Here is a 27,969-nt window from a genome sequence, read left to right as displayed (position 1 = left end):
GAGAAGATGTCCTCGGAGTCGATGCAAACAAGTACCTGAAGCAGGACGACTCCAGGGAGCAAGAGGAAGACTACTTATCTGCAAAGAAGGCAACCGATTTTGACGTGTAAGACTACTCTTTGGGGTGGTATTCGTCTTCTGTCGCATGGACTCATTGCGCGCTGCGGGATGTGCGTGCAGTGGACCATGCTTCCCGAGCGGCGTACAGTAGAGGATGAATCCTACTCCGTTGCACCAGTGCATGCAAGTGTTGGGGCGTGTCGGCTGGGATATAGACCTTGCACATTGGCAATAGCACCACACTGTGGTGTCAGTAGACCTATACACCCACTGCGAGTGCATTACCTCTGTGGTCCAAGGTGGATCAGGGCTCACACCTTGACCTGTTGAGCATCGGATCAGTTTCCTCTCTGGTCCCTTTTAACTGAGGAACCTTGGTAAAGAGCCAAGGTCAGATGTAGGACATCACCCAGACGCCCAGGCCAAGCAATGAAGTGGAACTGGTGCATTTGAGTCTTCACTCCAACTATTGACAATGCCATGGAGAGGGAGTGGGCGGAGGACCTTGTAACCGGCGGAGCATCAGACATAGGTTATAAGGGGAAGCTGGTGTGAGCTTCTTTGTCTTTGTCGTTCCTTCCAGATCTTGCTCTCCTGCAGTGCACAGAATGTCATTTGCCGCACCAGAAAACATGGCTGCAAAAGACCAGGTCCCACTGCAAGCAGAACAGGTATGGACACTTTGGGCTTTTACCAATCTTTAGACTTTAGAGATGCGGCGCTGAAACGGGCCCTTCGGCCCATCGAATCCGCACCGGCCAGCCATCCCCCCCCCCCCCGTACACTAGCACTATCCTACACACCATGGGCAATTTTACAATCTTACCGAAGCCAATTAGCCTGCAAACCTGTACGTATTTTGGAGCGTGGGAGGAAACCGGAGCACCTGGACAAAACCCACGTGGTCACGGGGAGAACGTACAAACTCCGCGCAGACAGAGCCCGTAGTAAGGCAGCAACTCCACCGCTGTGCTGCCCTCAAATCTGGCAGGAATCTTCCTCACGAGATTGAAGGACGACTCTACGGTTCGTAGAAATGCGGCTCGTTCGTGCTTGGTTAATTTAGTTTCGTTTCGTTTAGAGATACGGCGCGGAAACAGGACCTTCGGCCCACCGTGTCGACGCGACCAACGATCCCCGCACATTAACACCATCCTACGCACGCTAGGGACAATTTACACTTATACCAAGCCAATTAACCTGCAACCCCCTAGGTCTCTGTAGTGTGGGAGGAAACCGGAGCACCCGGAGAAAGCTCGTGCGGTCAGAGGGAGAACAGGTCTCCAGGTTCCTCCCACGCTCCAAAGACATACGGGTTTTTAGGCAAATCGGCCCTCGCGTGTGTAGGATAGTGCCAGTGTGTGGGGATCGCAGGTCGCCGCGGATTCGGTGGGCCGAAGGGTATGTTTCTGCGCTGCATCTCTGACCCGCGCAGGTCACGGGGAGAAGGTACAAACTCCGCGCCAACAGCGCCCGTGATTGGGATCGAACCCTGCGTGGAGTGAGGCTGCCTCACTTGTATCTCCCCTCTCTGTGCAGCAACCCGCTTCCATCTCCCTGCCCAAGGACTTTGATGAGGACTCCTTCACGCCCAGCAGCCCGGCCACTGAGACGTCAGATAACATCAGCCCGATCGCCAGCCCCATCCACACAGGGTAAGTGGGCCTTGGGCCCTGCGTCCACTAGGCCGACGGGCTTCCCTGGTCTTTACGAAGACAAATGGCGTCTCCGTCCTCTCTGGGCCCACTGGAGAAGTTAGTCGGGGATGTCTACACTGGAGGTCACCTCATGCAGTGTCTCTCCCATTTTATCTCCATCAGTGAACTCAGCAGTCCTTCTACAGATATGTACGATAGCACGAACTCTATGGACAATGTCCTTCCTGGGTAAGTGGTACATGAGAGGAGGTTACCAGCCTCCTTCCATTGTCTCCCCCTTAGGCTCTTCTTTCATCTTCTCCTTGTAGAAGTCTTCCATGTGAATATTAGTTCCTCACCCTCGCGTCAGACGATGCTGGGGCCCACCGAGGCAGTCTGCATCTAGCAACTTCTCCTGTCTATCTTTGTTTTATGTCTCACTTAGTGAGCCGGCCAGCAGTGCGGCTGTGGAGATATCTTCTCGTAGCACGCTTGAACCTAACCCTGTCCGGTCTGGGTAAGTGAGGGGAGCTTGGCCAAAGTCGGGCACCTCTGCAGTTCGCTCCAGCTTGCAGCTCTGCCCAACCCCGCCAGCAATGCCGGACTAGCGTGAGCCGCAAAACTGGTCACCGCTACCAGGGTCAGGGGCAAGGTTGTTCCCATAGACTGACATGTCAATGTAGGAGCCACAGTGGGGGGGGGGGGGGGGGGGGGGGGGGTTAGAGGGTAGTCTTCAGTCAGAGGGTAGTTAATCTGTGGAACCCATTGCCCCAGAGGGCTGAGGAGGCCAAGTCAGTGGAGATATGTAAGGCAGAGATAGACAAATTCTTGATTGGAACGGGTGTCAAGGGTTGTGGGGGGAAGGCAGGAAAATGGGATTAAGAGGTAGAGATCAGCCATGATTGAATGGCGGAGTGGACTCGATGGGCCGAATGGCCTAATTCTACTATAACGTGATCTTGTGTGAGAGAAGGGTCGGGGGGCAGATTGGGATCAGGATAAAGATTAGGGTCCGAGCTTGATTTGGGGAGAAAGATTAAGGTCAGGGTTTAGGATGGGGTGAAAGAGTAAGGTCAGGGTTTAGGATGGGGTGAAAGATTAAGGTCAGGGCTTAGGATGGGGTGAAAGATTAAGGTCAGGGCTTAGGATAGGGTGAAAGATAGGGTCAGAATCTGGAATTGGTAGAAAGATTAGGATCATAGAAACATAGAAAATAGGTGCAGGAGTAGGCCATTTGGCCCTTTGGGCCAGCACTGCCATTCAATATGATCATGGCTGATCATACAAAATCAGTACCCCGTTCCTGCTTTCTCTCTATATCCAACTCTTTTGAATACATCCAGTGAATTTGGCCTCCACTGCCTTCCGTGGCAGAGAATTCCCCAGATTGACAACTCTCTTGGGGTGAAGAGTCCAGGGTCTGCAATGAGGAGAAAGATTTGGCCCTGGGCTCGGATGGGGGGCAAGGCTTGGGACGGGAGGAAGAATGGGCTCAGGGCTTAGAAGGGAGTGAAAGATGAGGGTTGGCGTGTGGGATGGGGAAGAGGATTAGAGTCAGGGGATTAGGCTTGGGATGGGGAGGATGAATGGGGTTAGGTGGTGTATCCGGGACAGATTGGGATCAGGGCTCGGGATCGGGAGGAGGATTTGGGTCTGGGTTTGGGATGGGGAAGTGGAATGGAGTCAGGGACTGGCATCGGGAGAAACATTAGGGGCAGGGTTTGGGATGGGTAGGAAGATTAGAGTGAGGGTTTGGGAAGGAGAGGCGGACTGGGGTCAGGGGACTAGTCTCGGGGGACAGATTTGGGGTCAAGGCTTGGGATCGGAGGAAAGATGAGGGCGAGGGATTGGAATCGGGAGGAAGATTTGTGTCAGGGGCTGTGGTTGGGATGAAGATGACAGTCAGAGTCAGACTGTAATCCATACAGGGGGCAGGGGGAAAACCAGGCTTTGACACTGGGTCAGGGGGCAGACTGGAGTTGGGGGTTCCAGGGACTTGGGTTGCGGTCAGTGAGTAGACAAAGTTAGGCAAAGGACAGGGTACAACTGGCATTAAGAACTCGGGTTATGGCTTGGCATTTTTGTGTCAGTGGATGGGGAGGCAGTTTCCAAAGTCACCTCACCCCCACCAAGATCAGAGAGGGTTGTGGTTAGTTGTGCTGTCTGATAGATTAACTCATCTGTGTTGGATTAACCTGTGTTTAGTTGATTAGTCTACTAGATTAACCTAGACACAAAATGCTGGAGTAACTCAGCGGGTCAGGCAGCATCTTTGGAGAGCAGGAATGGGTGTCGTTTCGGGTCGAGAAGAAGGGTCTGAAGAAGGGTCTCGACCCGATACGTCACCCATTCCCTCTCTCCAGAGATGCTGCCTGACCCGCTGAGTTACTCCAGCGTTTTGTGTCAACCTTCGATTTAAACCAGCATCTGTAGTTTTAGTTCCTACCAGATTAACCTGTCAATGTCAGATGACTTGTGTGATTATTTAGCCAGATAGTTTAACCCTTTGATGTTGGAGTAGTTTCTCTCCCACCAGTCTGCCCGGAGCTGCCAGCTGAAAGGCAAAGAGCAAGATTGCAATCTCCTGAATCAAACGGATAAAGGGATAATCCAATGGATGTGTTTGAAGGGGTTTAATAAAATAAAGGGATTAAGGGGTTTAATAAAGTAGAGTGAAAGGAGCATTGCATTCAGCAGAACACAAAGTGCTGGAGGAACTCAGCGGGTCAGGCAGCACCTGCGGAGGGAATGCACAGGCGACGTTTCGGATCGGGAGTCAGTCTGGAGAAGTGTCCCAACCCGAAACCCGAGTGTCCATTCCCTCTCCGGACGCTGCCTGACCCGCTGAGTTCCTCCAGCACTTTGTGCTTTGCTCAGGATCCCAGCATCTGCAGTTTATTGTGTCTCCGTGAAGCCACTCCCTTGGTGGGATTAGGGTTAAACTCTTAAATCAGAAAAAAAGACACAACAAGTAGGAGAACAAGTAGGGTCTCGACCCGAAACGTCACCCATTCCTTCTCTCCAGAGATGCTGCCTGCCCCGCTGAGTTACTCCAGCATTTTGTGTATATCTTCAGTTTAAACCAGCATCTGCAGTTCCTTCCTACACATGGATAGGTGATGCTTTGGACCAGGACCCTCCTTCAGACTCTGAATAGAATGTAGAATGAGTAGATTGGAGACCTACCTAAGCTTTGGAAAGTGCAGTCAGTAGATGCATGTTGGTGTGCACAGAAACAGAAATCCAAAGGCCTACTCCACAATGTACAGGAAGGTGCTGGTTTAAAATCAAAGATAGACACAAAATGCTGGAGTAACTCAGCCGGACAGGCAGCATGTCTGGAGAGAAGGAATGGGTGACGTTTCAGGGGTCTGAGGAGGGGTCTCGACCCAAAACGTCGCCCGTTCCACATCTCCAGAGATTGCTGCCCGTCCCGCTGAGTTACTCCAGCATTTTGTGTCCATCTTCGGCCTGCTCCACAATGTTAGACCATGAAGCGAGTTCGACCTTGACCCTGAATACTGGACATGCTTTAGACTTGGCAGAAGCATCTGCTGCCAGCACACAATACTGCAGCAGAGCAGTGAACTGAAGCTGTTGGGATAGGCGTGGAGGGACACTAGCGTGGGTGGTGACGGAAGGCCTAGGCTACCAGCTTTAATTTAGCCTGTTACTAATGCTTCACGACTGTAATGCTCACTCAAAGGGTGACATCCTCTTAACGATGCAGTAAGCAAGCCTTTAATCGCTGGGCTTTACTGCAAATGTAATGAATGCTTTGAATCTCCTGCCCGGAGTATTTGCTACTAGCTTCATCCTAACAACCTTCCTAATGATTGTCTGCTGATAGGCCTGGAGCTTATGTCATGTGGATTTCCGAAGCTTTAAATTGCAGTGTGATCATCAGTGAAAATATCACAGCTTTGAAATCATCTCAGGGAGATTTGTGCTCCAGATTTGCGCTGTCATGACGATGTACGAAAAATTCATGTTCATACGTGATAGGAGCAGAATTAGGCCATTCGGCCCATCAAGACTGCTCTGCCATTCAACCATGGCTGATCTATCTCTCCCTCCCAATCCCATTCTCCTGCTTTCTCCCCAAAACCCCTGATACCGGCACTAATCAAGAATCTATCCATCTACTGTCTTAAAAGTATCCATTGACATGGCCTCCGCAGCCTTCTGTGGCAATGCTGGGGGACAAGATGGCTGCAATGCTTGATGCTAGAAAATAAAGTTAGGTTGCATCAGGCTTAAGCAAAGGATTAGGAGTTTAGCCAAAGCCCAAATTCACCATTTGAGGTCCCCATAAAATGATCCAAGATGGCGCCCAACCCAGGCGACTCGTTGTGTGCTGGTCGCAGAACTGGATCTGCAATCAGGCGTTACAAATGCTCCACTCCAACGAAGGGTCTCGACCCGAAACGTCACCCATTCCTTCTCTCCAGAGATGCTGCCTGACCCGCTGAGTTACTCCAGCTTCTTGTGTCTACCTTCGATTTAAACCAGAAACTGCAGTTTTTATTCACAAAGTGCTGGAATAACTCAGCAGGTCGGGCAGCATCTCAGGAGAGAAGGAATGGGTGACGTTTCGGGTCGAGACCTTTCTTCAGACGGGTCTCGACCCGAAACGTCACCCATTCCTTCTCTCCCGAGATGCTGCCCGACCTGCTGAGTTACTCCAGCATTTTGTGTCCGATTGCAATCATGTCTTGACTTTCCGCTGACTGGTTTGCGCACAACAAAAGCTTTTCACTGCACCTACGTACACGTGACAATAAACTCAACTCAACGCGAGGCCTGAGGAATGTTTTCAGCCAACCACTCGGATGCAGGCTGGCTGATCAAGAGTAGGATGGTGGAGAGCATGGCAGGTCACTCTGGATCAAGGCCTGAAGCAGAGAATCGAGGGCGCATCGTTTGGTCCATTCGATTGAGAATGATCAGCCATGATCACATTGAATGGTGGTGCTGGCTCGAAGGGCCGAATGGCCTCCTCCTGCACCTATTGTCTATTGATTGAAAGATATGGAATGGAAACAGACCCTTCGGCCCACCGACTCCACGCCGACCATCTGACACGCCTTTGACACGACTGCAATGTTATCCCAAGTTTGCATCCACTCTGTACACACCAGGGGCAATATACAGAGGCCGATTTACGATTTGCTGAACCTGACAAAACGCACGTCTTTGGGGCGTGGGAGGAAACCGGAGGAAAACCCACGCAGTCGCAGGGAGAACGTGCAAACTCCACACAGATGGCACCCGAAGTCAGGATCGAACCTCGGCCTCTGGCGCCCTGAGGCAGCGGCTCCACCTGCTGCACCACAGTGCTTCCCTATAGTTAGAACCATCTGCAACAAGTGGCCGATGAAGGTCCCTGGTCACGTCGGAAATGGTGGGGGGGGTGAACGGGTCAGTTTCACTTCACGTTAGTCCTCAGGTGGTCCCGGCACGCCGCTAGGGTTGTGGGGCTTTCCCCCCCCCCCCCCCCGGCTGACTCGTGGTCTCTCTCGGCAGGTTTCTGGTGAGCTTCATGGTGGACGCCCGGGGGGGCTCGATGCGGGGCAGCCGGCACAACGGGATGCGGGTCATCATACCGTCGCAGAACTGCAACGCCCCCACGCGCATCACCTGCCGCCTGGTGAAGTCCCAGAAGCTGGTGAGCCCACCGCCGCTGGTGGAAGGAGAAGGGCTGGGGAGCAGGGTTGTCGCACTGGGGCCAGCTGGTACCCGCTTCCAGGGGTAAGTGCATCTGCCTTGTCCCGCGAACCAACGGTGGGGGACTTATAGTGTAGAGACACAGCGCGGAAACAGGCCCTTCAGACCACCGAGCAATCACCACATACACCAGTTCTACCCTACACACACTGTACATTATACCCTTTGATATCTTGTATCTGTCCACATCGGCGAGACCAAACGCAGGCTCGGCGATCGTTTCGCTCAACACCTTCGCTCAGTCCGCCTCAACCAACCTGATCTCCCGGTGGCTCAGCACTTCAACTCCCCCTCCCACTCCCAGTCTGACCTTTCTGTCATGGGCCTCCTCCATTGTCATAGTGAGGCCCACCGCAAATTGGAGGAACAGCACCTCATATTTCGCTTGGGCAGCTTGCAGCCCAACGGTATGCACATTGACTTCTCCAACTTTAGATAGCTCCTCTGTCCCTCTCTTTCCCCTCCCCACTTCCCAGTTCTCCCACTAGTCTTCCTGTCTCCAACTATATCCTTTCTTTGTCCCGCCCCCTCCCCTGACATCAGTCTGAAGAAGGGTCTCGACCTGAAATGTCACCCATCCCTTCTCTCCTGAGATGCTGAGTCGCTCCAGTCTTTTGTGACACCTTCGATTTGTACCAGCATCTGCAGTTATTTTCCTACACAACTTGTATCTGTATACTGTGGGCAGCTTGATTGTAACCATGTATAGTCTTTTCACTGACTGGATAGCACGCAACAACAAAGCCTTTCACTGTATCTCGGTACACTTGACAATAATAAACTAAACTAAACTAAAATGAGTTCTATACTAGAACTGGACTAGTCTATACCCCTTCCTGCAATCTGAAATCTATCTATTCTGATGGCATTAATTGCAGTGCACTGAACAAACAGGTCTGATGTGGAATAAGCTATAAGAGTAGAATTAGGCCATTCGGCCCATCTAGTCTCCACCATTCAATCATGGCTGATCTCTGCCTCCCAATCCCATTTTCTTGCCTTCTCCCCATAACCCTTGACACCCGTTCTAATCAAGGATTTGTCTCTCTCTCTGCCTTAAAAATATCCACTGACTTGGCCTCCACAGCCTTGAGTGGCAGTGAGTTCCACAGATTAACTACCCTCTGACCAAAGAAGTTCCTCCTCACCTCCTTTCTGAAAGAGCGCCCTTTAATTGTGAGGCTGTGACCTGTGGTCCTAGACTCTCCCACCAGTGGAAACATCCTTTCCACATCCACTCCGCCCTTCATGCTTCTCAACAAGTGAGAAATTTAGAACAAGTGTAAAGTAAAAACAAAGTGTTGATGTTTCTGCCTTGAATTAACTTGATGGTTAAGTTTTGATCGTTCTCCAAGGCTGAGTGTTTTAGAAACATAGAAAATAGATGCAGGAGTAGTCCGTTCGGCCCTTCGAGCCAGCACCGCCATTCAATATGATCATGGCCACTTTGGTCAACGTGGGTTGTTTTTAAATGTGCTATACAAATAAAATTGAGTTGACTTTCTCCCCATATCCTTTGATTCCCTTAGCCCTAAGACCTGTGTCTAACTCTCTCCTGCAAGCGCGTTGAATTGAGTTTTCCCCGCTGTATTCCCCCTCTACAATGAATTTTCCTTTTTCCTCCACTGTCTGTTTCCCTCCCTCTCTGGTCATTCAGCCCCGTCATTGTGGAAATCCCGCACTTTGCCTCGGTGGAGCATGCAGACCGGGAGCTGGTGGTCTTTCGCAGCGAGAACGGGTCGACGTGGAAGGACCATCGCAACTGCTGTGGGTCGGAGCAGCTGGAGCAGCTCCTGAGCGGAATGGACGAAGGTAGGGTTGCGCTGGGGGGGCAGGGGGGGGGGGGGGGGCTGTGGAGACCGGTCCCAACCATGGTTGGCTTCCATAAGTCCGTAAAGCGTTCGGAGCAGAATTAGGCCATTCGGCCCTTCAGGTCCACTCCGCCATTCAATCATGGCTGAACTATCTCTCCCTCCTAACCTCTTATGAAAGGGCGGCACGGTGGCGCAGTGGTAGAGTTGCTGCCTTACAGCGAATGCAGCGCCGGAGACTCAGGTTCGATCCTGGTTACGGGCACCGTCTGTACGGAGTTTGTACGTTCTCCCCGTGACCTGCGTGGGTTTTCTCCGAGATCTTTGGTTTCCTCCCACACTCCAAAGACGTACAGGTTTGTAGGTTAATTGGCTGGGCAAATGTAAAAATTGTCCCTAGTGTGTGTAGGATAGTGTTAATGTGCGGGGATCGCTGGGCGTCGCGGACCCGGTGGGCCGAAGGGCCTGTTTCCGTGCTATATCTCTAAATCGAAATCTAAAAAAAATCTAAACTATCTCTCCTTCCTAACCTCTTATGAAAGGACTGGACAAGATAGATGCAGGGAAAATGTTCCTAATGTTTGGGGGGGTCCAGAACCAGTGGCCACAGTCCAAGAATAAAGGGGAGGCCATTTAAAACTGAGGTGAGAAAAAAATTGTGGAATTCTCTGCCACAGAGGGCAGTGGAGGCCAATTCACTGGATGAATTTAAAAGAGAGTTAGATAGAGCTCCAGGGGCTAGTGGAACCAAGGGATATGGGGAGAAGGCAGGCACGGGTTATTGATTGTGGATGATCAGCCACGATCACAATGAATGGCGGTGCTGGCTCGAAGGGCCAATGGCCTCCTCCTGCACCTATTTTCTATGTATAAGTCTACGTTTAACCTCAATTGACCTGTTGGAGAATTAATCGTGGATGTTCACCTTGTCTCAGATTTTCATGAGGAAGTGAAATTTCTAAGTTAATTTGAGGGAGATTTATGGCATGAGAATCAGATTTATCCCTTGCTATTTTTCCATCTTTCTTCAGTGGAGGCCATTTTGCCCACGGTGGTCCATGCCAACTCAATGACCAAACACGTTCCTTCACCATATTCCCGATAACCTACTTCTCCCACATATCCATCTATTCCACCTCCCACTCTATGAGAGGCCACATTTTATTCATGGAGTCATGCAGCGTGGAAACAGGCCCATCGGCCCAACTTGTCCACAGACATGACCGAGTAAACCTCCATCAAGGTGGTGCAGCGGTAGAGTTGCTGCCTTACAGCGCCAGACTTCTAAGTTTGATCCTGACTACGGGTGCTTGTCTGTACAGAGTTGTTACATTTTCCCCATGACCTGCGTGGGTTTTTCTCCGGGATCTCCAGTTTCCTCCCACACTCCAAAGACGTACAGGTTTGTAAGATATTTGGCTTGGTATAAGTGTAAATTGTCAATAGACAATAGAAAATAGACAACCATTCGAGCCAGCACCATCATTCAAAGTGATCATGGCTGATCATTCTCAATCAGTATCCCGTTCCTGCCTTCTCCCCATACCCCCTGACTCCGCTATCCTTAAGAGCTCTATCTAGCTCTCTCTTGAATGCATTCAGAGAATTGGCCTCCACTGCCTTCTGAGGCAGAGAATTCCACAGATTCACAACTCTCTGACTGAAAAAGTTTTTCCTCATCTCAGTTCTAAATGGCCTACCCCTTATTCTTAAACTGTGGCCCCTTGTTCTGGACTCCCCCAACATTGGGAACATGTTTCCTGCCTTTAACGTGTCCAACCCCTTAATAATCTTATACGTTTCGATAAGATCTCCTCTCATCCTTCTAAATTCCAGTGTATACAAGCCTAGTCGCTCCAGTCTTTCAACATATGACAGTCCCGCCATTCCGGGAATTAACCTAGTAAACCTACGCTGCACGCCCTCAATAGCAAGAATATCCTTCCTCAAATTTGGAGACCAAAACTGCACACAGTACTCCAGGTGCGGTCTCACTAACGTTGGCAGATGACTTGTGCTGACCGTGGCTTTGTGTCCGTACAGATCTGGACTCGACAGACGAGCTGGATCGGAAACGGATTTGCCGCATCACGTCCATGGACTTCCCGCTCTACTTTGCCATTGTCTCCCGGATCAGGCAGGACATAGAGTGGATTGGGCCTGAGGGCGGAGTGGTGAGCAGCACCCTGGTACCAAAGGTGCAGACAACCTTCCCTGCATCGGCAGTGATCAAGAGAGTGCGTCTGGGCCTGCAGGTAAGCTTGGAGCCTGCCAACCACCCATCTTGACCTTCACAGCTACAATGGACCGCAATACTCTTTGTCACCCGTTCCATCTTTAGGCTTTTCGTCTTTAGACTCAAAATGGACCCCTCTGGGACAGAAGGCACCCCTCTATACATCTCAAGCCCGTGGTTCGAATGAGGGGTTAGACACAAAGATGGACACAAAAAGCTGATGTAATTCAGCGGGACAGGCAGCATCTCTGGAGAGAAGGAATGGGCGACGTTTTGGGTCGAGACCCTTCCTCCTTGTAATCACCATGGTAGAGATAAAGGGAAAGGCAAGGTGTGAAATTAAATTCATGAATTAAACATGGCCCCGAAACGTCACCCATCCCTTCCCTCCAGAGATGATGCCTGTCCCGCTGAGTTACTCCAGCTTTTTTGTGTCCAACTGAACTAAACCCGTCGATGTGTTCGTGCCTGATGGCCATGTCTTTCCCCAGGCCCAGCCTATTCCCGACGAGCTGGTGACGAAGTTGGTGGGTAACCAGGCGACCTTCAGTCCGATTGTAACGGTGGAGCCGCGGAGAAGGAAGTTCCACATCCCGATAGGTCTCCGCATCCCACTGCCGGTCTCCTGGAGGATCAGCCAGCCCAGCAGCTGTGAGGGAGACGAGACCAGCCTCAGACTCCTGTGCAGCGTCATAGGTCAGTCAACCATCCCCTCTCTGCAGCTTTTGGTAGACAGGCGGTGAACTTCACACACAAGTCCATGTTGGTTTAACTTCAGAACAAACCACCCTTTTACAAGCTAGTTACAAGGGGAATAGGCTGGAACAGGCTGCTAACATAGAAACATAGAAAATAGGTGCAGGAGAAGGCCATTCGGCCCGCCATTCATTGTGATCATGGCTGATCGTCCACAATCAATACCCCGTGCCTGCCTTCTCCCCATATTCCTTGATTCCACTAGCCCCCAGAGCTCTATCTAACTCTCTCTTAAATCCATCCAGTGATTTGGCCTCCACCGCCCTCTGTGGCAGAGAATTCCACAAATTCACAACTCTCTGGGTGAAAAGGTTTTCTTCTCACCTCAGTTTTAAAGTAGTAGTTGTAGGGTATCACAGCTGCCCTGTGGTTAGCAGGGTGGCTTGATTACACATGGTTACACTGAGTTCCCAGTGAGTTCCCAGTTCGCATGGTTACAATGGATACACCTCGCTTAGCATCCTGTGAAAGGACAATGAAGAAACCAGATTGATTCCTGGGATGGCAGGAGTTTCATATGAAGAAAGACTGGATAGACTCGGCTTGTACTCGCTGAAATTTAGAAGATTGAGGGGGGATCTTATAGAAACTTACAAAATTCTTAAGGGGTTAGACAGGCTAGATGCAGGAAGATTGTTCCCGATGTTGGGGAAGTCCAGAACAAGGGGTCACAGTTTAAGGATAAGGGTGAAGTCTTTTAGGACCGAGATGAGAAAGTTTTTTTTCACACAGAGAGTGGTGAATCTGTGGAATTCTCCGCCACAGAAGGTAGTTGAGGCCAGTTCATTGGCTATATTTAAGAGGGAGTTAGATATGGCCCTTGTGGCTAAAGGGATCAGGGGGTATGGAGAGAAGGCAGGTACAGGTTACTGAGTTGGATGATCAGCCATGATCATATTGAATGGCACTGCAGGCTCGAAGGGCCGAATAGCCTACTCCTGCACCTACTTTCTATGTTCTATGTTTCTAAAACATGTACAAAATCATGAAGGGAACAGATCGGGTAGACACTCAGAGTCTCTTGCCCCGAGTTGGGCCGAACCAGAGGACTTAGGTTTATGGTGAAGGAGGGGGGGGGTAAAGATTTCATAGGAACCTGAGGGGTTAACTTCTTGACACAAAGGGTGGTGGTTGTATGGAATGAACTACCGCAGGAGAGAGTTGAGGCAGGGACTATCGCAGTGTTTAAGGAACATTTAGACAGGTACATGGATAGGACAGGTTTGGAAGGATTCGGGCCAAATGCAGGAAGGTGTGACTGCTGTAGATGGGGCATGTTGGTCAGTGTGGGCAAGTTGGGCCGAAGGGCCTGTTTCCACGCTGTATCACTCTATGACTCGGGACAATTCTGAGCCACATTTGTTTGCAATCTCGTTTCCTTCCAATTTTCTCCTGATACAAACATTATTCCCCACCCAATAAAGTCTTGGCTTGCTCACTAAAAGCATCCTGTCACAAGAACATAACATAATGTTCAACATATTGACATCATATCTGTCAATATTTCAGGTCCCTTGAGGGATGTAATTTGTAACTGTTTAAATGCTCCACTTCGGAGAGATTGGAAGCTTTTCCAAACCATTCAAAGCAGCACAGCTTCGTAGCTTTGGTCGCACGTCAATCTGATGGCTGATGTGCAATTTCTAATTGAATTCCCGACAAATTTTTAACCTGCGGCAAATTGTCACCATTTTACGTAACCTTTCGAATAATATCCTTCAGGTTCTGCAAAGAATTCTTCAAGATCCACGCAGATCTTTTTAACGGTTGATGTTGCATATTTTAGTCACTCATTTGCACATTTTAACCATCCAACTAATCCAATCCAATCTTCATTTCCCTTGGCGTAGGAAGGAACTGCAGATGCTGGTTTACACCGAAGTGCTGGAGTAACTCAGTGGGACAGGCAGCAACTCTGGAGAGGATGAATGCGTGATTTTATGGGTCGAGACCCTTCTTCAGACTATCTTCCTTTTTCCTATCGTCCCGACTCTCTCCTGTTTCTCGTTCTAGCCTCCTGCCCGACACCATCCAGTGGGCATTCAGAGGGTCAGCCATGAGAGGAGGATGTAAAAAATTAACCGACCTGAGCGATCAGTCTGAAGAAGGGTCTCGACCCGAAACGTCACCCATCCCTTCTCTCCCGAGATGCTGCCTGACCCTCTGAGTTACTCCAGCATTTTGTGTCTAGGAGTGATTTGTTGAGGAGGCAGAGGAGAGCGTTCTGTCACTCTGCTCGGAGATGGCGATAATGGTGTTGGTCTCGTCGGCACGTGGCTGCATTAACGTTGCTGTGTTTAATCCTGCAGGGGGAACGGCTGCTGCCCAGTGGGAGGATATCACGGGAACCACCAAACTCCTCCAAGCCAACGACTGTGCAAATTTCACCACCAATGTATCCGCAAGGTGAGCCGTGTCTGGCTTAGTCTAGTTTAGAGATAGAGCGCGGAAATGTTCAGCATGGCCATTGTGGGCCGGGGGCTTGTTCCTGTGTAGAGTCGCAGAGTGACACAGTGTGGACCCAACTTTCCCACACCGGCCAACTGCACTAGTCCCACCTGCCTGCATTTGGTCCATATCCCTCCATTTAGAAGGATGAGAGGAGATCTTATCGAAACGTATAAGATTATTAAGGGGTTGGACAGGGGTTGGACACGTTAGAGGCAGGAAACATGTTCCCAATGTTGGGGGAGTCCAGAACAAGGGGCCACAGTTTAAGAACAAGGGGTAGGCCATTTAGAATTGAGATGAGGAAAAACTTTTCAGTCAGAGAGTTGTGAATCTGTGGAATTCTCTGCCTCAGAAGGCAGTGGAGGCCAATTCTCTGAATGCATTCAAGAGAGAGCTGGATAGAGCTCTTAAGGATTGCAGAGCCAGGGGGTATGGGGAGAAGGCAGGAACGGGGTACTGATTGAGAATGATCAGCCATGATCACATTGAATGGCGGTGCTGGCTCGAAGGGCCGAATGGCCTCCTCCTGCGCCTATTGTCTATAAACCTGTCCTATCCATGTACCTGTCTGTGTTCAGAAAGTGTGTGTTCAGAAAGTGTGTGTTCAGAAAGAAGCCAGCCTTAGTAACAAACAAGTACGCAAAGTGCTGGAGTACCTCAGTGCGTCAGGCAGCATCTCTGGTGAACATGGACAGGCGACATTTCAGGCTGGGTGTGGAGAAGGGTGCCGACATGCAACGTCACCTATCCAGGTTCTCCAGAGATGCTGCCTGACCCGCTGAGTTACTCCAGCACTTGGTGTCTTTCTTGGTAAATCAGCATTTGCAGTTCCTCGTGTCCCCATTCTCAGTAGCGGTAGCCGTGAAGTTGCAAGAACCCATCACTGTTATTATTTTGGAGACCATGTCTGTCGCTCTTACACATCCGACCCCTAGATGGCACCATAGATCACCAGTTTCGTTTAGTTTAGAGATACAGTGCAGAAACAAGCCCTTCGGCCCACCGAGTTCATACCGACCAGCGGTCCCCACACATTAACACTACCCTACCCACACTAGAGACCATTTACAATTTTACCAAGCCAAATTACCCACAAACCTGTACGTGTTTGGAGTGTAGGAAGAAACAGGAGCTACCGGAGAAAACCCATGCGGGTCACGGGGAGGGCATAGAAACTCCGCACAGACAGCGCCCGTAGTCGGGATCGAACCTGGGACTCTGGCGCTGTGAGGCAGCAACTCTACCGCTGCGCCACCGTGCCACCCAGCTGGCTGACTCTGAAATGGCCACTCCTGTCGGGACAACGAGGGCTGGGCATTAGCAGGTGCCTGGCCAACCTTGAGGAGAAACGTTTTCACCCAGAGAGTTGTGAATCTGTGGAATTCTCTGCCACAGAAGGCAGTGGAGGCCAATTCACTGGATGTATTGAAGAGCTAGTTACGTATCAAGGAATCAAGGGATTATGGGAGAAAAAGCAGGAACGGGGTACTGATTCTGGATGATTAGCCATGATCATATTGAATGGTGGTGCTGGCTCGAAGGGCCGAGTGGCCTCCTCATTCTCCTATTTTCTACGTTTCTATTATAAGAAAATAATTGCAGATGCTGGTACAAATCGAAGGTATTTATTCACAAAATGCTGGAGTAACTCAGCGGGTCAGGCAGCATCTCGGGAGAGAAGGAATGGGTGACGTTTCGGGTCGAGACCCTTCTACGTTTCTATGTTTTGTACGTTTCTAACCCTTGAAAGGATGACCAGACGTGTCGTGTCGTGTTGTGCCTGTCCTGCAGGTTCTGGCTGGCGGACTGCCCCCGCACTGCGGAGGTGGTGAACTTTGCCACCCAGATCTACACCGAGCTGATGGCGGTGCCCTACATGGCCAAGTTTGTGGTGTTTGCCAAGATGCACGACGGCCGGGACGGGCGGCTGCGGTGCTACTGCATGAGCGACGACAAGGTGGACAAGACCCTGGAGCAGCACGAGAATTTCACGGAGGTGGCGAGAAGCAGGGACATCGAGGTGTGTCTGCGCATTCCCCCCAAAAATAATTTATTTAGTTACGATCACGATACAAAACAAAACCCTGGTGACACAGTACAAATCACCAAATTATCTCAACACTAAATTTTCAAACCACTATCTTACAATCCTTACAAATATAGTGAATAAATACTGTACAACTATGTCCCTCTCTAACACCACCCGGGCGGGGACTTAACCCCGGAAAAGGGGCAGGCAGCTGGCTCGGGCAGAGCCCTCTTCCGCTTGGCGCCTTGACTCGTGGATAGCCAGCTTGGCCAGGCCCAAGAGCAACCAAAACCAGGACATCTTCAGCCCCACCCTCTCCAAAACCCCCATGGGGTTGCTTGGTGCTCAGAAACGGTCGTTGCATCTTCAATTGCCACAATTTATATTAATATCTAAAGTAGAATTTAGATATTAAATTCTAATATTTTATTATTAAATAACAATAATTATTAATACCGGCACGGTGGCGCAGAGGTAGAGTTGCCGCCTTACAGCGAATGCAGCGCCGGAGACCCAGGTTCGATCCTGACTACGGGCACCATCTGTACGGAATTTGTACGTTCTCCCCGTGACCTGCGTGGGTTTTCCCCGAGATCTTCGGTTTCCTCCCACACTCCAAAGTCGTGCAGGTATGTAGGTTAATTGACTGGGTAAATGTAAAAATTGTCCCTAGTGTGTGTAGGATGGTGTTAGTGTGCGGGGATCGCTGGGCGGCGCGGACTCGGTGGGCCGAAGGGCCTGCTTCCGTGCTGTATCTCTAAATCTAAATCTAAATCTAAAATCTAAAAATCTAGAAACCCACAGAGTCACGGGGAGAACGTACAGTACATACTTCACACCAGCAGCAAGGATCAAATCCCAGTCGTTGTTGCTTCACTGGCTGTGGTATAACCTTAAGTGCTGGCCTGGAAATCTCTTAGATTGAGTTTCAACACCCAACCCACTTTTAATGAGGAACGACCACGTTGAATGAGATTTCAAGGTCAGTTTATTGTCACATGTACCAGTTAAGGTACAGTGAAATTTGAGTTACCACACAGCCATACTAAGTGAAAAGCAACAAGACACACACCCACATAAAATAAAAGTTAACATAAACATCAATCACAGTGGATTCCACATTCCTCGCTGTGATGGAAAGCAATAAATTTCAATCTCAATATCAAAAACAGCAATCAAAACCCCTTTTTGAAAACTCACTCATGGTAAATCTGATTTTGCTGTATAATTGCTGTGGTTGCATAGCAACAGGATTAGGCCTCGAGCCTTTTCTGCCACTCGGTGTTGCCATGGTGTTGCCATGGTGTTGCCATGGTGTTGCCATGGTGTTGCCATGGTGTTGCCATGGTGTTGCCATGGTGTCCACAAACCTGCCACTGTCCCATGTCCCTCAGTGCCTTCATTTTAAATTTGACGATTTGTTAATGAAACGTTTGCTGGTACTTGGGGAGTTTCCCTTCTCTGGTGCGGGTCGTCTCAAATGAGGGACAAAAGGTGATGTCACCGCCCCGCGCCCCACGTGACCTCAGCCAGCCAGTGGCCACGTGCCCCCACTCCACCGATGGTGGCCGGCCGGGCCGGGAGGAGGGTTGCTAGGCAACCTACTTTAGGCGGCGCCCAGGCCTCCGGGCCTACACTGTCTGGGCCGACAATGGCCCCCGGGCCTACAGTGTCCGGGCCTACAGTGTCCGACCATACAGCGCCCCCCCAGGCCTAATATGGGACAAGGGCGGTCCCATGCGGGACAAACCAATTTAGCCCAATGTACGGCATGTTCCGGCTAATACGGGACAGTTGGCAACCCTACTCTTGAGAGGCTTTGCATCCATCTGGCATTGGACAAGGCTACCGTTTAATGTCTGCCAAAGACAGCTCTCATCTGGGTTTCTGTGCCTTGTGCCCGCACCCTGGGAGTGACTGGTCAATGGGTCGGGCAGCTTCCTGACTATCCCAGCCCCTTGTGCTGCTGACCACAAATGGGTGTTCAAGAGAGAGTTGGCCAGAACTCTCAGGGCTGACGGAATCAAGGGATTATGGGGATAAAGCAGGAAAGGGGTACTGATTCTGGATAATTAGCCATGATCATATTGAATGGCGGTGCGGGCACAAAGGGCCGAATGGCCTCCTCCTGCACCTATTTTCTATGTTTTTATGATCAGCATGTGGCTTGGTCTTACCCCCAGAAGCCACAACAAAAAGCAAATCCCTATTAGAGAGACGCTAAATGCTGGAGTAACTCAGCGGGTCAGGCAGCATCTCTGGAGGGAAGGAATAGGTGACTATTCCAAGTATCACTTCTCTAATTTCAAGTAGCCCCTGCGTTCCTTCTCTCTCCGTCCCTCCCCCACCCCAGTCATCCTGTGAGTTTCACTGTCCGTATCCCTCCGTTATCACCTCTTCCGCAGCCAACAATGAACCATTGTGGGCTCCACCTTTCCTTGGTCGTCGGTGTCGGCTCGGGTTTGTTCATGCTTCTGGTTTCCCTCTCCCCTGAATTTCGTCCTGACGAAGGGGCTCAACCCGAGATGTCCCCTATTCCTTCTCCCCAGAGATGCTGCCCGACCTGCTGCGATACTCCAGCATTTTTAGATTTTTGTTAGATTTAGAGAAACAGCGCGAAAACAGACCCTTCGGCCCACCGAGTCCGCGCCGCCCAGCGATCCCCGCACATTAACACTATCCTACACACACTAGGGACAATTTAAAAAAAAAAGATTTTTACATTTGCCCAGCCAATTAACCTACATACCTGTACGTCTTTGGAGTGTGGGAGGAAACCGAAGATCTCGGAGAAAACCGACACAGGTCACGGGGAGAACGTACAAACTCCGTACAGACGGCGCCCGTAGTCAGGATCGAACCTGAGTCCCCGGCGCTGCATTCACTGTAAGGCAGCAACTCTACCGCTGCGCCACCGTGCTGCCTACCTTCGGTGTAAACCGGCGTCCGCGGTTTCCTTCCTAAAACTAATCTCCGTTGCTCTCTCATCGCATGCAGGTGCGGGAGGGGATGCCGTTGTACGTGGAATGTTCCGGCAACATCGTGCCCGTGAGGAAGGCGGGGCAGCAGCGGTGCTTCAACTTCCATTCGTTCAAGGAAAACCGACTCCCGATCGCCATCAAGGTCGGTCACAGTGAAAGCCGGTGCGGGTAGACGGACACTTAACCAATAGACTATAGACAATAGGTGCATGAGTAGGCCATTCGGCCCTTCGAGCCAGCACCGCCATTCAATGTGATCGTGGCTGATCATTCTCAATCACTACCCCGTTCCTGCCTTCTCCCCATACCCCCTGACTCCACTATCCTTAAGAGCTCTATCTAGCTCTCTCTTGAATCTCCTCTCCCTCACTCCCCCCTCTCCCACAATTGCCCTTTTAAGGGCCTTAAGAGTTCACAGAGTCATAGAGTGGTACTGTGTGGAAACAGGCCCAACTTGCCCACACCGGCCAACATGTCCCATCTATCTGTTGTAAATCTGTTGAATTCTCTGCCTCAGAAGGCAGTGGAGGCCAATTCTCTGAATGCATTCAAGAGAAAGCTTGATAGAGCTCTTGGTAGCGGAGTCAGGGGATATGGGGAGAAGGCAGGAACAGGGTACTGATTGAGAATGATCAGCCATGATCTCATTGAATGGTGGTGCTGGCTCGAAGGGCCGAATGGCCTCCTCCTGCACCTATTGTCTATTGTCTACACTTGGCCCATATCCCTCCAAACCTGTCCTGTCCATGTATCTGACCAACTGTTTCTTAAACGTGTTTTTTTTTTTAAATCTTTTTTTTTTCTCCGGTCAATACAATACAACAGATTGACCACACAGTTGTGAAAATTAAATAGTGCAAAAAACTTTGTATCAAAAAAAAATAAAACAATATAATCACACACATTTTCTGACCGAAAAAAATAAAAAGGTTTAGGCAGAAGCCAAAGCTTATTATGCCTACCCTTAATACTTAACAAAAAAAATATATTTTTAAAACACTACCACTGCACTCTCCTTCACTCTAATCTCCTTCACTCTCCCTCTAACCCCCCCCCCCCTCATTACCAAGCCCACAACTGTCCCATAATTTTACACAGCTCATGTGAACTTACAACAGTGTAATTTATAGTAGACCAAATCGATGGCACTGGTGCATTAACAGCGTTCTCTTCCGCCCCTAAAGGCTGTGTTGATTCCTGTCACTATTAATCATATTAATATGCGTTTACTGTCAGTAGCATCTTGACCATAAATCTCTACCAGTCGTGCCTTGCCTTGTACTTGGGTCCATAGCAAATTGACAGTAATTAGCAGTGCAGTAAGCCCTCATTTTAACCAACATCTTTATAACGGATTTTGGTCGTAGTGGACAGACCTACCGATGGCTGCAGATGCCAGTCCCGTCTCGCACTGCCCGCCGCTCGCGGTCTTGAATACGGGTGCTGTCTGTCTGGAGTTTCTCCCTACGACCGTGTGAGTTTTCTCCGGGTGCTCCGGTTTCCTCCCACACTCCAAAGACAAGCAGGTTTGTAGATTCATTGGCTTTGGTTAATTGTGAAATTGTCCCTTGTGTGTCGGGTAGTGTTAGTGTATGGGGGGATCGCCGGTCGGCGCGGACTCAGTGGTCCGAAGAGCCTGTTTCAGCGCTGTATCTCTAAACTCTAAAGTGCGGTTCAGACTTTAGAGGGGAGCAGCACGAGAACAGGCCATTCGGCCCACTGCGTCCGTGCCGACCAGCGATCACCCCATATGCTAACACTACCCGACACACAAGGGACAGTTTATAATTTTTACCAAGGCCAATCAACCTACAAACAGGTACATCTTTGGACTGTGGGAGGAAACCGGAACACCTGGAGAAAACCCACACGGTCCCAGGGAGAACGTACAAACTCCAGACAGATGGCAGTCAGGATCAAACCTGAATCTCTGGTGCTGGAAGGCAGCAACTTAATTAGTACGGAGTTATGGGGGCGAAAGGCAGGAGAATGGGGTTGAGAGGGAAAGGTAGATCAGCCATGATTGAATGGCGTAGTAGACTTGATGGGCCGAATGGCCTAATTCTGCTCCTATAACTTATGACCTTGTGGAACTACCACTAGGCCGCTGTGCCGTCCCAAGAAGATTTTGAATCAAGAGGTTGTGGGCTGTTGTAATTTATATGTATGCTAAATATCCACCGAGAGGGTGCTTTATACGTATCTTGCCTTTGTCTAGGTGAGAGACCTCAGCAAGGACCACACCGGCCACATCTCCTTCCTTCGGAAGCCCACGAAATACGAGGATCTACAACACATCATCTGTAACCTGAACATCACCATGCCCCCGTGTGTGAAGGTAAGGCACTGGTCCCCTTCAGGTTCACTGTCCCAGAGGGTAGCTGAACACTAAGTAGGTATTTGTTTCACAAAATGCTGGTGTAACTCAGCAGGTCAGGCAGCGTCTCAGGAGAGAAGGAATGGGTGACGTTTCGGGTCGAGACCCTTCACTCATTCCCTCTCTCCTGAGATGCTGCCTGACCTGCTGAGTTACTCCAACATTTTGTGCAATAAATACCTTCGGTTTGTACCAGCATCTGCAGTTATTTTCTTACAGTAGCTGAACACTAAGCACTTGCTGACACAAGGACCACAACTTTAATATACAGTACTAGTGCTGAAACGCTAGAGCAGAAAATCAGCCTGTGTTTCCATTCCAATTATTATCCCAAAGGGAGGAGCACATGACACTGGTCGGCACGGTGGCACAGATTTAGCGGTAGAGTTGCTGCCTTACAGCACTTGCAGCGCCACAGACCCGGGTTGGGTCCCGACTACGGGCGCTGTCCGTACGGAGTTTGTACGTTCTCCCCGTGACCTGCGTGGGTTTTCTCCGAGATCTTCGGTTTCCTACCACACTCCAAAGACGTACAGGTTTGTAGGTTAATTGGCTTAGTATAAGTGTAAATTGTCCCTAGTGTGTGTAGGATAGTGTTAATGATCGCTGGTCGGTGCGGACTCGATGGGCCGAAGGACCTGTTTCTGCGCTGTATCTTTAAACATAATTTTTTTTCTTTAAGGCAGTAGATTCTGAAGGATGTTTAAATGAGCTGCGTAAAACTATGGACAGTTGTGGGGTGGGTGATGAGGAGGGGTTGGGACGAGGTTTAGACAGTAGGGTCCTGCTTTCCTTGCCTCAGGGGTCAGTACCTAGGGGGTACCTGAAGCTGTACAGCTTTCAACTGTGTGACCACTTGCTGCAATGAGCTGTGCACCAAGTGCATGCTCAATGGAGATTTACCAGAATGTTGCCAGCAAAGGCACTAGAGGAACAAGATGGACCACTCCATTGAAATCGCCTATACTGAAGTGTAGTACGCAAAGGAGCCATTTTAGTAGGCAAAACCCGCCGTTCGCTATGCCTCTCGCAGTGTAATCAATGTTTTGGGGGAACAGTATGTGTGATGATACCATTAAAATGCAGAATAGATCTCATCTATCAATTCACAGATTTTTGTTATTTTTCTCTTTAAATGTTTCTGCAAGTTTCTGCCTACTAAAATGGCGCCGTGACATATTACGGTTTTTAAGGTCGAGTGGTCTATCTTGTTCCTCTAGTATCTTTGGTTGCCAGGACTAGAGGGTGTGAGCTACAGGGAGAGGTTGAGTAAGCTGGGTCTCTATTCCATGGAGCGCAGGAGGATGAGGGATGATCATATAGGGGTATACAAAATCATGAGAGTAATAGATCGGGTAGATGCACAAAATCTTTTACCCAGAGTAGGGGAATCGAAGACCAGAGGACATAGGTTCAAGGTGAAGGGGAAAAGATTTAATAGGAATCTGAGGGATAACCTTTTTACTCAGAGGGCGGTGGGTGTATGGAACGAGCTGCTGGAGGAGGTAATTGAGGCTGGGACTATCCCATCGTTTAAGAAACAGTTGGACAGGTCCATGGATAGGACAGGTTTGGAGGGTTATGGAACAAGTGCAGGCAAGTGGGACTAGGGTAGCCGGGACATTGTTGGCCGGTGTGGGTGAGTTGGGCCGAAGGGCCTGTTTCTGCACTGTATCACTTGATGATTCTATGACTCTATGACTCATTCTTGCTATTGAGGGAGTGCAGCGTAGGTTCACTAAGCTAGTTCCCGGAATGGCGGGACTGTCGTATGTTGAAAGACTGGAGCGACTGGGCTTGTATACACTGGAATTTAGAAGAATGAGAGGGAATCTTATTGAAACATATAAGATTATTAAGGGATTGGACACGCTAGAGGCAGGAAACATGTTCCCAATGTTGGGGGAGTCCAGAACCAGGGACCACAGTTTAAGAATAAGGGGTATGCCATTTAGAACAGAGATGAGGAAAAACGTTTTCAGTCAGAGAGTTGTAAATCTGTGGAATTCTCTGACTCAGAAGGCAGTGGAGGCCAATTCTCTGGATGCTTTCAAGAGAGAGCTAGATAGAGCTCTTAAGGATAGCGGAGTCAGGGGGTATGGGGAGAGGGCAGGAATGTGATCATGGCTGAATGATCAGCCTAACACATCGTAACACACGGCATCCCTGTGTGGTATCTCAGCTGCACGAAGGCTGAGAGGAAAGCTCTTCAGCGGGTAGTCTATAGAGCTCAGAGGACTATCGGAACACAGCTACCAGCCTTGGAGGGCATCTACAACACACGATGCCTCAGAAAAGCCACCAGCATCCACAAAGACTCTTCACACCCCTGCAACAGTCTGTTCGAACTTCTACCATCGGGCAGACGATACAAGGCCTTCTACGCCCGCACCTCCAGACTCAGGAACAGCTTCATCCCCAGGGCCATAGCTGCTATGAACCGGTCCTGCTGAGCCGGATGGTCACATCGCACAGTGAACCGGCAGACCTACTTGCACTTTATTCTGTTTTAAAACTGTTCTAATTTGTTTCATTGGGTTGTTTAAATTAATTCTGACTAGCTAATTCATTTATTGCATCGTATGGGAGGCGCATTCCCAATCTCGTTGTACCCCTGTACAATGACAATGAAGATATATTGTATTGTATTGTATTGAATGGCGGTGCTGGCTCGAAGCGGCGAATGGTCTATTGTCTATTGACTATCTCCGGTCTGTTGGCGTCCGCCGTATTCTAAGTGTGTCCTCTCTCTCCCGGCAGGTGGACGGGAGTGAGGAGCGGCGACGTAACCTGACCCCGCTAGCTCTCCGTGAGCGATACAACACGCTGACCGAACCGGCCCTGGGTAGGTACTCGGCACACGGCATCTCCGCCCGCCATGAGAGGCAGACGAGGCTTGCCTCCTCCAACATTAGCTCCCTTAAAACTAAGGCATGGAAGACCCGTGCTGTAAAGTGGTCGTGCACGAGTTCCGCGGGCACGTTTACTTGAGTTATGATTAGGTGGGAAACGAGCTTGGGTAGATGCAACTAAATTCCAATAAAGTCACATCATTCCCAAAGGAGAACTTTGAGAGAAACTGAAGAAAAGTGCGGAAGAGAAAGACAAGAAATCCCCTGGGAGTCGAGGGTCTGAGTCACAGAGTGAGGCTGCGTAGGCCGGGATTCCCAAGGACCGCAGGAGGATGAGGGGCGGGGTTGCCAACTTCCTCGCTCCCAAACACGGGACAAGGTGACATCACCGCCCTGCGCCCCACGTGACCTCACCCAGCCAGCGGCCACGTGCTCCCGCTCCACAAAATTGTCCCTAGTGTGTTTCAGACAGTGTTATTGGTAGTCGGGGACCGCTGGTCGGCACAGACTCGGTGGGCCGAAGGGCCTGTTTCCGTGCTGTATCTCTAAACTAAACTGAAGGTCAGGCGGCAGCTATGAAGCAACACAAAGCTAACAACCCCTGTGAATGACCTAAAACTTGTGGATGAAAGTTCACGGACTTTCCCTCCACAGATGAGGATTTCCAGCACTTTTTCTCTTTATTGTAGATTTGCGGCGTGTTATCTTGCCTTCTGTGTAATCCAGTAACGCTGTGCTTGCAATGTTGTAGCCTCTCTCAGCGCTTGGGAACGTACAGAGATGAAGATGTCCCTGATCGCAGAGCAGCTTGGTCTCAGCTGGGCTGGTGAGTTCGCACAAGGAAGGAGTTTCCGAAAGGCTGCAATGTTTGCATTGAGTGATGGGTGAGACTGGGGAATGGTTGGGTTCGTGGTCCAGTCCAGTAAAGATAGTCCGAGGGTCTTCAACAATGCAGCTCAGGACTGTTCTCTCGTTGGTGACTCCAGAGGAATGGTGTACGAGTCCTGTCCCGGCGATTCTTGGCCCCAATGCACCAAGCAGTGATCCCGGTCCTCATTGGCATTCTACCCAGAATCTCTGAAGAAGGGTCTCGACCCGAAATGTCACCCATTCCTTCTCTCCCGAGATGCCGCCTGACCCGCTGAGTTACTCCAGCATTTTGTGATACCCAGAATCTCTCCATCGTTTACATTGAGCCAGCGGAACACTTTCTCCAGAGTCCACGGTGATGGTAATCCATTTGGTTTATGCTAGTCGGTGAGGTTACCTGTTTGAGTTTAGTTTAGTCTATTGTCACGTGTACCGAGGTACAGTGAAAAGCTTTTGTTGCGTGCAGACCAGTCAGTGGGAAGACAATACATGATTACAATGGATCCGTCCACAGTGTACAGATACACAGGTACAGCAATAACATGTTGCTAAGCCGATGTAAATAAGTTGACATCTGGAGCAGCGGATGCAATAGATGAGGTTGGAGGAGGTGCAGGTGAATCTTTGTCTCACCTGGAAAGACTGTTTGGGTCCTTGGATGGAGTTGAGGGGGGAGGTAAAGGGACAGGTGTTGCATCTCGTGCGGTTGCAGGGGAAAGTGCCCGGGGTTGGGATGGTTTGGGTAGGAAGCGCAGGCTCGACGATCGCTTCGCTGAACACCTACGCTCGGTCCGCATTGACCAAACTGATCTCCCGGTGGCTGAGCACTTCAACTCCCCCTCCCATTCCCAGTCTGACCTTTCTGTCATGGGGCTCCTCCAGTGCCATAGTGAGGCCCACCGGAAATTGGAGGAACAGCACCTCATATTTCGCCTGGGCAGTTTGCAGCCCAGTGGTATGAACATTGACTTCTCCAACTGTAGATAGCTCCTCTGTCCCTCCCGTCCCCTCCTCCTTCCCAGATCTCCCTCGATCTTCCTGTCTCCACCTATATCCTTCCTTTGTCCCGCCCCCCTGACATCAGTCTGAAGAAGGGTCTCGACCCGAAACGTCACCCATTCCTTCTCTCCTGAGATGCTGCCTGACCTGCTGAGTTACTCCAGCATTTTGTGAAGAAAGGGAATAACGTTTGGTGCAAGATAAAGTCCGATGAAAGATAGTCCGAGGGTCTCCAATGTGGTTGGTAGTGGTTCAGGATCGCTCTCTGGTTGTGGTAGGGTGGTTCATGAACACGAAAAGCAATTTGGTTTGGTTTAGTTTATGTTCATGTGGGCTACCGAGGCAGAGGTCAGGACCACTCTCTGGCTGTAGATGGTGTGATCTCTAGTTCGGGAGTTCAAGATGACCACTTTCAAGTCAAGTCAAGTCAACTTTATTTGTCACATACACATACACGATGTGCAGTGAAATGAAAGTGGCAATGCCTGCGGATTGTGCACAAAAAAGAATTACAGTTACAGCATATAAATAAAGTTAATAAAGTTACTATAGTGTAGACAAAATTTAGTCTCTGGAGTTATAAAAGTTGACAGTCCTGATGGCCTGTGGGAAGAAACTCCGTCTCATCCTCTCCGTTTTCACAGCGTGACAGCGGAGGCGTTTGCCTGACCGTAGCATCTGGAACAGTCCGTTACTGGGGTGGCAGGGGTCCCTCATAATCTTACTTGCTCTGGATCTGCACCTCCTGATGTATAGGTCCTGCAGGGGGGCGAGTGTAGTTCCCATGGTGCGTTCTACCGAACGCACTACTCTCTGCAGGGCCTTCCTGTCCTGGGCAGAGCTGTTCCCAAACCAGACTGTAATGTTGCCAGAGAGGATGCTCTCTATAGCCCCAGAGTAGAAGCAATGAAGGATCTTCAATGCTCACCTTTTGATTATTGGTTCACAGAGTTGGCACGGGAGCTGCAGTTCTCCGTGGATGACGTCAACAGGATCCGCGTGGAGAATCCCAACTCCCTCCTGGAGCAGAGCGCGGCACTACTCAACCTGTGGGCCAGGCACGAGGGGAAGAGAGCCAAAAGTAGGTTGGACGTCCCAGCTGCATCTTAGAGTTAAGGTTCAGAGTTAAATGTGAAGCAGGGTCTTGACCCGAAACGCCACCCATCCCTTCTCCCCAGAGATG

General features: G+C 50.1%; 1 protein-coding gene across 2 annotated transcripts in view; it reads left to right on the top strand.

Moving 5' to 3' along the window:
* The window catches only part of LOC144610464 (ankyrin-1-like), a 205,171-nt gene that overhangs the window by 116,968 nt on the left and 60,234 nt on the right, over positions 1–27,969 (top strand). Inside the window, exons 24-38 of one of the 2 annotated variants that reach the window (XM_078429191.1) lie at positions 1–106; positions 644–731; positions 1,600–1,715; positions 1,881–1,946; positions 7,224–7,448; positions 9,082–9,236; positions 11,279–11,490; positions 11,963–12,167; positions 14,537–14,633; positions 16,470–16,698; positions 19,705–19,830; positions 21,907–22,026; positions 24,826–24,910; positions 25,669–25,743; positions 27,736–27,867. In XM_078429191.1, coding sequence (XP_078285317.1) covers positions 1–106; positions 644–731; positions 1,600–1,715; positions 1,881–1,946; positions 7,224–7,448; positions 9,082–9,236; positions 11,279–11,490; positions 11,963–12,167; positions 14,537–14,633; positions 16,470–16,698; positions 19,705–19,830; positions 21,907–22,026; positions 24,826–24,910; positions 25,669–25,743; positions 27,736–27,867 — 2,037 coding nt within the window. The remainder of the gene's footprint in view (positions 107–643; positions 732–1,599; positions 1,716–1,880; positions 1,947–7,223; positions 7,449–9,081; positions 9,237–11,278; positions 11,491–11,962; positions 12,168–14,536; positions 14,634–16,469; positions 16,699–19,704; positions 19,831–21,906; positions 22,027–24,825; positions 24,911–25,668; positions 25,744–27,735; positions 27,868–27,969) is intronic. The other variant, XM_078429192.1, reaches the window with a different exon arrangement.

This window comes from Rhinoraja longicauda, chromosome 36, assembly GCF_053455715.1.
Source record: "Rhinoraja longicauda isolate Sanriku21f chromosome 36, sRhiLon1.1, whole genome shotgun sequence".
NCBI classification, from domain to species: Eukaryota; Metazoa; Chordata; class Chondrichthyes; order Rajiformes; family Arhynchobatidae; genus Rhinoraja; species Rhinoraja longicauda.
Note: the sequence above shows the minus strand (reverse complement) of the source record. Positions and strands in the feature narration are given on the sequence as shown.